A 9,333-nucleotide genomic window follows, 5' to 3' on the forward strand; every position below is an offset into this window, starting at 1 on the left:
CAGTGTACGTGCGCAAACTAGTCTGAGCGATCGGGAAGCGTACGCTCGCCCAGCACAGATAGTCCAGCTGATTGAGTGACAGGAGAAGCCATTTGTGGGTGGTAACAGGGGCAGGCCACTAGAAACGGGGGAGTGGAGGTGCGCACGCAGGCATGTCTGACCGTCATAATGCCGTTTCATAGGCGTGCATAATTAACAGGCAGCGTCACAGTACACGTCACCTGGTTGAATTTTACACTGAAGTGCTCACAGTGCTTGAGTATAGTCAATCTCAAGTGCTGTGTTCGCTTCCGATGGTACCCGATGTTACCGATGGTTGCATACACTTCCTGGAGATGATGTGCGCAAGTGGGCGTCTTAAGATAGGCTGGTGGGCGTCTACATACACAAAGTGATCGCACGCCAGGACATAGTGGGCGTGCTTATGCCTTGCCGTGCGATCGCCTGCCTTGCTGGGTGTGTGCCGAATTTGAATACGCTGGGTGCGAGCGTACGCATCTAGCGAGCGGGTCTGAATCAGGCCCTTTATCTCTTTCCATTTTCTCTCTCTCTCTCCACGGCTTAGTATATAGACCCCAGGTTACTAGATTCTGTATGTATATTAGATAATGCTCTATCGAGGCAGAGAATGTGACACTACAGTACCACTAGGTGGCAGACTGCCCCAGTGAGTCACTCCAGCACAGGAACAGGGACTATTGCAGTGCTGTCTGGCTGCTGTAACTTATTCTCCAATATCAGCTTTAAGTCATTACTTTTTGCAGAATAGACGTAAGTTAACTTTTGCGGACACGTTCTAACATAAAGCTCTTGCTTTTCTACACTACCAATTGGTGATTGAAGCCCAAAAGCACCCAGTGCCTAAAACCAATAACAACGAGTACCTGTCTGTAATAAACGTGTGACATATAATGAGTCTGACATATGGGCCGTCAGTGTCAGATATTATCTTATCTCTATTTATCTGTAAACAATGGCAGATTCATTCCCTAACCTTTGCATTTTCCTAAAAACACTGCCTCCAGCCGCACCCCTTAGTGCGTGTCTCGTCTCGCCACCAGGTCCTGGTATGCAATCCTTCACGCTCACCGCCACATGACGTGGCCAAGTTAACCCAACGCCACTGCGCCCACATCAAACTCCTTGTCCGTCAGATGCTGGGCAATACAGAGTATTGTGATAGGTCATGGTCAGGGTCAGAAAAGAGCAGACGGTACTATACTGCCAATTTCATAGAAAAGCATTCAAAGAAAAAGTTACTTGGTGCACGTTGCCATATGTTTATGAGGTTCCAAGGCTCCATTCAAAATACAAAATGTCCTGGGTTACAGACAGTAATGCATGATCCTTTCTTATATATATTTATTGGCTTGCTTAAGCAACACTTATAGAACTCTTATAACTTTTAGAGTGTACGACACAGTGACGCGGCCGCCATAATGATCTTTGAAAGAGATCATTATGGCCGCTGTAACGTAGCGAAGGTATGAAACACAGACTTATCACTTACACGTGTCAGCAGACGGCTCTCCCATTGATTCATAAATGAAGAGAGAAAGACTCAGCAAAACCACCGACATTAACATATCTCAGAAAGTTGTTTATATCTTTGCTATATATTATATTATACCATACTTACGGCTTTCCAAAATCCTCTCCGGGAGCAGATTCGCAGGCCCATGAGGAGGGGACAGGCCTATATGACGCGATTCGCCACCCGATTTTCTGGAGCCTCCGGGCCATTCCCGGAGAGCATTCAAGTATGTCCCTAGTGACAATTTCTCTTTAAATAACAGAAATTAAACTTTTTTTTTTTTGTAGTAAATAAAATGAAAACAGCCACATAGAAAGGAAAACTAGCCTTCAAAGAACATAATATACCAAACGTATAGAAATCGTGCAGTTTTAATGAGCTTGGAAAACTGTGATGATGAAACAAGTAGGCCGCATCCATCCATCCGTACTGCAGATGCTGTCATAGCAACCGTACGTTACACACAGCCTGATAACCCTACAGTAACAGAACGCAAGTGTGAAACTAAAGTTGTGTGAAAAACATTGATTGTAGAAAACAGTATAACAATAGATAACAGGCTGCTTAAAGCCCACAGTGGCATGCCGGACCGGATTATGGGAGGGGGGGGGGCGCAGGGGCGGTCGCCCCGGGGCCCCCACACAAGCAGAGAACTGGTGTCCACCTGTTCCCGGATGGGGGTTGAGCTACCGCTGATCTGTGTTCTGAATGCAGCAGCATAGTCATCGCTGCTGCATACAGCGCACAGCGTCTCCCCAGTCCCGTCATCAGCGTCACATCACTGATGTGGGGCCTCAGGAGCCGCTCTGCGCTCTATGCTGCTGCATTCAGAACACTGAGCCAGAATCACAGGACTTGAGGTATGTAATTGGGGTAGGTGAGGGGGCTGGTGGGTAGGCTCCGTAAGGCTGGGGGGGGGTCCAGGGATTAGGCTCCATGTGGCTTGGAGGGGCCCCCCACAACTTAGTTACCCCAGGCCCCCGTGGGCCTTAATCCAGCCCTGCATGGATACATTGGATAGCCATATCGTACATTCCACCTACCGTGTGCCAGTAGTTACCATATGGTCTGTTGGGTGTGATACAAAAGGTCGGCAGTAATAAGGTCGGAAATAATTTGGTCGACATGGAAAAAGGTCGACATGGCAACAGTTGACCAGTACAAAAGGTCAGGTTGAAAAGGTCGACATGGAATGGTCAACACGTGTTTCTGTGTGTTTATTTCTACCCCTAGTGTTCATCCTAACCCTCCTCTTGGTGCCTAAACCTAATCGTCCCTTCCGCAGCCTTACTCTAACCTTCCGGTAAGTGCCTGACCATAAACTGAACAAAAAAATAATAATAATTAAAAAAGTGTTGACCATATCCGTGTTGACCATTTCAATGTCATCCTTTTAAACATGTCAACCTTTTGAACCTGTCGACCTTCTGTACTGTCTACCTTTTTCTCATGTCGACCAAATTATTGTCAACCTTTTGTATGGAACCCGGTGTGTTATGTTTTTGCCCTATTAACGACAATGAGGCCAAGTCTAATTGAAAGGTCCACACTTGCAACATTTAACAATATAAAAATAAGATAAGAATAGAAAAATCAACATTCTCCGTCTACAAGATTATAACCACAGCTACCAACATTCCCCGATTCTAAATCGGCATGACATCTGCCCCCGCTACATGTAGCCCTAGAATACCTCCCAGCCCCTCACAAATCAGGCCAATCGGACAGGATGTGTGTGGGGGGTATGTACCAACAGGATGAGAAAAGTGTTGTACTGACTGACAAGCTTTAGGTTGCCGAGCCACACTTGTGCAGCCTCCTGGAATTTGCAAGAGAGTGTCAGATTTGAAGGCGGGGAAGGGGGGGGGGGGGGGGGGGGGAGTTCTCCGGAGTGGTCAACCCTCACGTATCCCACTACTTCTCTAGTCTAGTGAAAATGTCACAGGTTGGGGGGGGGATTTTAGGCCCACGAGGATGCGTTTCATAGCACCAAGCTGTGTATAACAGAGAAACTGTATATATGAAATCCCTGGAGTGTTTACCCTTACCTTATGGATCTACCTTGCTCCCTGTCCCTACTGTCCAGCAGCCTGCCATGTTAGTGGGGAGCATTTCAAGCTGAGCAGATACAGAGTGACTGACCGCTTTGCAGTCTTGCTGCGCACAGTATGGATTGGCGGATTTATAGACACCGTGCCGGTGTCATAGAAATTTAAGTGCTCTGCTTTTTTACATCTAGATCCCCATCAGGGCTTGTTCCTAAAAATGTGGGAGGAGCTTCAGCTGTCTAAAAGGATAACACTTTACACATCTGCAGTTTACATAAGTTATCAACTAACAGGGAGCGTCTGCATAGAGACCACAACAATGTGGGATGGGGGTGGCACACATAGCAACATCACCAGCCTGGGGGGGCACTGTGGTATAATGTGAACTGGGGGTGACGTGTCTGTGTAGTATAATGGGAACTGGGGTCACCGCAGTGGGATTATCACATTTGTGCTGCTGGGAGTATATGCAGATTGTAATTTTAATAACATCACCAGCCTATCATAATCAAGAATTTTATTGGTAGGGGCCCCCACACATGTAAATTGCCCCGGGGCCCCACAAGCCTTATTCCGGTCCTGAAGAGGGCCCATTCATACAGAACATGTCTTTGGCCTAGGCTTGGGCTGTGAAGAAAACCATCCTGAGGGAATACACCATGTCTACAATATAAGCCAGCAGGTTAATAATAGTGAGAATGGTGATACCAACGCCATTATCCCACAGGATAGATTCTCTCTTCGGAAACAACCTGAAAAAGAATACAGGCCACACAATTGTAGCCGTAATGTACATCGCCACCGCCAGAAAGTTGTAACCAATGAGGATTCTTTCAAAGTTAATGGGCAGAACCGGTAAGAGGCGTCCGATTGTCAGGATGATGATAAGTGTGGTGATGATGAAGCAGATCGAGTATACAGCCACTGACCACTGGAGTCCAGGATGCGGATAGGTGCCAGGGAGGAGGGAGAAGATGATACATGCCACATAGGCTTCAAAGACCTTCAAGAGGCCTGGGATGGTAGACAGGAAGCCGCTAATCTCCCCAGGCTTTGCCCGGGTGAGGCCTACCTCGATGGCATAAGCAAAGAAGCAGAGGATGGACATGGCGGTGGCTGCCCCACGACAGGCACAGATGTGTCCACTGCAACCTCCACGAAGATAGATGGAAGGATACATGATGGAAGTGGTGAAGAGCATCAAGGAAGCCAACATGGAGAAGGCCGAGGTGAAGTCCTCCCAGGAGATGGGAATTTTACTATAGAATCCAGTGAGCTCCAGAGAGAGGATTAGGATGGTCATCACAAAGCACAGGATCCATGTAAACATACTCCAGGAGCCATATTGACTATGGAAGGAACCTACGCTGGCCACTAAGCTAAAGGCCGTACAGGAGAAGAAGATCTGGAAGATGCGCAATATCAACAAGGGTGACACCAGGGAACGGAAATCCATCTTCTCGTGTTGGGCCACACAGTCCGTGGAGCTGAGGGAAGGTTGGCAGACGCTATTGGAGGATGGAGTAATTAATGACCTTTATTTGACCAGGAACAGCCTTACTTCTAGAGTTGGTCCATAAGAAGGTTTGCACCTAAAAAACACAGAAAGATAGAACAATATATCAGTGATTCTTGTACTGTTCTTTTAGTCTTCACTGTCTATTTCATGGCTTTCACGTGAACCCTTCACATGTGCATAGTGTAGGCGGACAATTTATGGGATATACCAAGGCTCATGAGAATGCAGCCTATTATTCACGAGTGACATCACTGAGGTACGAGCCACTGGCGAAACGCGCCACTCTTACCGACGGTGCCAACTGCGTACACAAATGCAGCATTGCACGTAGGTCCTGAAAACATCGACTCCTCAAGTGAGTCTATGGTCACTCAGAATGGCCGCGGTAACTGAGACGCTGGGCCTCCAATGCGTGTGCAATCACAGGCGCTGTCTAGTACACGCCCAGGAAATGGCACCGACACGCCCGTGTTTTGGCGAGAACTCCCCGTAACCACCCACAAAACTGTCTCTTCCAATTGCGATTGAACCCTCACGGCAAGCTTGATTGCAATTAATTTGCTGCCCGTGCGCCATGCGCCTGAGACGCATGCGAAAACCACCGATAATTACTCAACTGCGTGAAAACCGGCACAGTGTTCAACTCTGAATCAGGCCCCTATGTACTACTACCAACATCAATGTGGCACTTTGTGGCTCATACCTCAGTGATTTTCCAATAGAATGTATAGGCAGCATTCTCTTGAATAAGATTTCAGCACATTTTCAGCTCAGGAGATGTGACTGGGATACTTGTAGGACCCTCACCAGTGTTGGTTCCAAGTTATCCTTCAATAGTTACCCTATTTAGTTGGATGCAAACTTTTGCAAACCTGTATTTCTAAGCAAAATATACCCTCTGGTCCAGACAGGATGTAGTTATTCCCGACACAGGAATTCCTGGCAAGGGATTTAACATAGGCGTCTATGTTAATCCGGAACGCTGACAGGACGCTGGACCGATCGTCCTCAGCCGGGGGTAAGTAGACAGCCGGGGATGGGGAGGGCAGTTTAGGTTTAGGGACCCCCGGGGGAACTTAGGATTACGGTGCAGGGAGGGGGGGTAGGCACCCTTAAGGGAGGGTTAGGGTAGGGAGAGGGGTAGGAATAGTAAACGTACCCGTGTTGTCGGGATTTTGAACCATCGGGCAGCCGGCGTCGGGATTTGAACCGGCCTGTAGTCCGGCGGTCATTCATACTGATTCCGGTCCGGACATAGTAATAATATCACTAACTAATAATACCCCTTTCACACTGCCAGCAATAAGCCGGGTTATTTCACGTGAACGCGCAACAAACCAGGTTACTGTGCAGTGTGAAAGGGCCCAGTCGAAATAACCCGGGTCGAGCGACCCTTCATTTTAAACCGGGTAACGAGCAGGGTTAAACATGGGTTCAACCTGGCTGGCTGTGCCGTGTGAATGGGTGTTAAAGGGGTATAGCCGATTACACAGAACAGACCCCAGTGCGATTGCCGGCCATGTGCAGATTTTCTCCAGCACTAGTGGAGTTGGAAGATGAGTGAGTGCAAAAGCCAATAGCTGTAACCTGGGATAGCCGTAATGCAGGGTGGCTGACCGAGTGAGTGATTTGGTAAGCTACAGCATACACATTTACCAATTGACCACTCGATGTGTCTGGCCAGACATCACATCGGGATGTGTATTTAAATTTGCCCGCGGCCAGTGCACGGGTGGTTGGTGAGTCGCCCGTACGCACAGGCAGATGTACCGATGTATCTGCCAGATATGTCGGCATTGGCTGTGCTGCGGGGCTGACCTGATAGGTCTGTGAACTACATATTGGCTGTACACACCTGCAGATGCACTATGCGATATGTCATTTTACAAGCACCTGTGCAAAGTCATTAAGCTGATATGAGCGACCACCATACTTTTTGTTTGCAGTTCTGTGAGGAATGAAGGGAACCAGCATTGGGAGGATGTACTGGTCCGTATAGTGCTATGTGGAGGTTTTTGGGGTACCTCCTAGGTGAGTCAGCTCTCAGCTTATATATGTGTTGTTATCATGCAGTACACTAATTTGTAATTATATGACCCAGAGTGGGTGCTACTATTATGTAGCAATAATTATTTTGGGGTGAGCGTTTGGGAGTGGGGCCCCCGGAGTTGTTCTGGCTGGACCTTTTTCAGGGCATCACCACTTAATTCACATAGATATTTTTTATCACTTTTCTAATTGTTTATTATTAAGTAATTTTAATTCTCTCTCAATTCATTAACACTTATTGATTTATCCTTACACATCTATCCTTTACACTTCACTATCACCTTTTTTCCCCTTTTCGTGTGATTCCCTGGGGATGGTGCTTGGCTGGAATTTTTTTGGGGTACCCTGCTTCTCGAGTGAACCCCTTAATGTTAGGGACGCCAATACAGAGGAGCCTTGACGCTGGCCTGGCGCTTATTCATATATTTGCAAATGCATGTAACTAATACCTCTGAATCTCTATTATCATGTAGGATTTAAGTATTTTTTGTTGATTTTGCTGCAGTGAGCTGGAGGGCAAATCCCTTTTTTTCTGTGTTCAGTGTAAACCCCGCCCTTTTCAAGCACCTGTGTTATGTCATTAAGCTAATGTGAGCAACCACCATACTTTTTGTTAATAATCCCATCTATGTATGGTACATTATTAGTGTGCATTGCTCCCCACACGCTGCAATCTCGTCCGATATTGTTCGGTAAATAATCTGCACTGCGTTTCCCGTCTCACCAAAGCTTCATTCATTCCTGCGCCTCTGCTACGCCTTAAACTCTGCAGTATCAGCATCCCGTCATGTGTACAGGACTGCGTCCAACTCCTTTGACAAATACAGATAACCCCCCTCTATTGCCCCACGGCTCTCGTCTAACACTCGTAACACAGTCAAAAGTGCAAAATCTTTCCTACCGCTGCAAATACCCCACTAACTGGATCCTATTAGATCATAGAACTTTGCACAAACAAAACAGCATTTTCAATTTGTTTTGGGTGTGACAATAATGAATCCATAAATGTCCCCTGTTATTTATGTAATGGCATGAGATTATCCAATCGTAAAGCACAACAGAGGGCCTGATTCAGAGCCGCTTGTTCGGAGCGATGTTCGCACATCTGCGTATGGGTTTTAGTACGCATGCCCGAACCAGTCACTGCGGTCGGAAATCGTGTGCTCGCAATATAGCGAATGCCTGCTAGTTTGAGTGACAGGATGAGGCGTTTGTGGGTGGTAACAGGGGAAGGTGCTTGAAAACGGGGAGTGGAGATCCGAACGCAGGTGTGCCAAACGGTCAAAACGGGCGTTTAATGGGTGTGCATAATTTACAAAGCAGCGTCATTGACCACGTCAGTTGGGTGTCTTTTAGCCAGAACTGCTCGCATGATTGTGGTAGGAAAATGCAACCACAAGCACTGCGAGCAGTTCATTCGCCATTCGATGTACTCGATTAATCTAATAAATAGCGGAGATGACGTGTGATGCGAGTGGCCAGGGGGGCGTTTTTTACAAAAAAACGTCCGCATGATTTGTTCGCTCGTTCAGACATAGAGGCGTCAACAGACCGCAAAGAGCGAGCACTCAGTTTAAATAGCCAGCCCCTTTTTCTGGACGAGCGTCCGCAAATAGCGTCTGGCTCTGAATCAGACCCAGAGTACGCTGGCACTCTATATAAATGACTATTAATATAATAAGTATAATAAATACCTGGTGATCGGTTGGACTGTGACTAGTGGCAGTTGGTTACATGTATATGTCAGTCCTCAGTTGTGCCAGGTTTGGGGGCTGTAGAGAGCCAGAGCCCGTGCCAGGCCTTGCCATGCAGACTGTGTGGGTTTGTTCATCTGTCCGGTGAGGCTGAGATAGCCGGGTACACCAGCCTTTCCCTGAGAGACGCCACTCTCTGCTGGGTGTGTAGCCGGCCAGTCATACAACCTGTTACAGGTGCACTGTGAGACGTGCCTACTTGTCGCTTACACTTTGCATACTTACGTGCACACCCAGAGCACACCTGGGCACGCCCCTCCCATTTGTATCGCCTCAGCTGGCACACATTAGGGAAGTGATTTTGGAAAGGGGCATTCCTATCTTGGTAGGGTTCCTGCTGTAATCTGGCACAGTCCAGCTGTATGTTTTCCCATCGCTGGACGGGGTATTTGTGCTGGGCGTTTGCAAAGATAATGCAGAGTGTAAGAA

The 9,333-nt window shown here is 47.5% G+C and overlaps 1 protein-coding gene across 1 annotated transcript; it reads right to left on the minus strand.

Annotated features, from left to right (window-relative positions):
• Nucleotides 1–4,084: 4,084 nt before the first annotated feature.
• On the minus strand, nt 4,085–9,079 carry LOC148535034 (myeloid-associated differentiation marker-like). The gene is made up of 2 exons (XM_088464917.1): nt 8,845–9,079; nt 4,085–5,174 (listed from the first exon to the last, which is right to left on the minus strand). Exon 2 carries the CDS (start codon nt 5,036–5,038, stop codon nt 4,199–4,201), a length of 840 nt encoding a protein of 279 aa, XP_088321043.1. The 5' UTR covers nt 5,039–5,174; nt 8,845–9,079; the 3' UTR covers nt 4,085–4,198.
• Between the last annotated feature and the right edge of the window lie 254 nt (nt 9,080–9,333).

The sequence above is a fragment of the Taudactylus pleione genome, unplaced genomic scaffold (genome assembly GCF_031769625.1).
Source record: "Taudactylus pleione unplaced genomic scaffold, aTauple2 ptg000061l, whole genome shotgun sequence".
Lineage (NCBI taxonomy): Eukaryota > Metazoa > Chordata > Amphibia > Anura > Myobatrachidae > Taudactylus > Taudactylus pleione.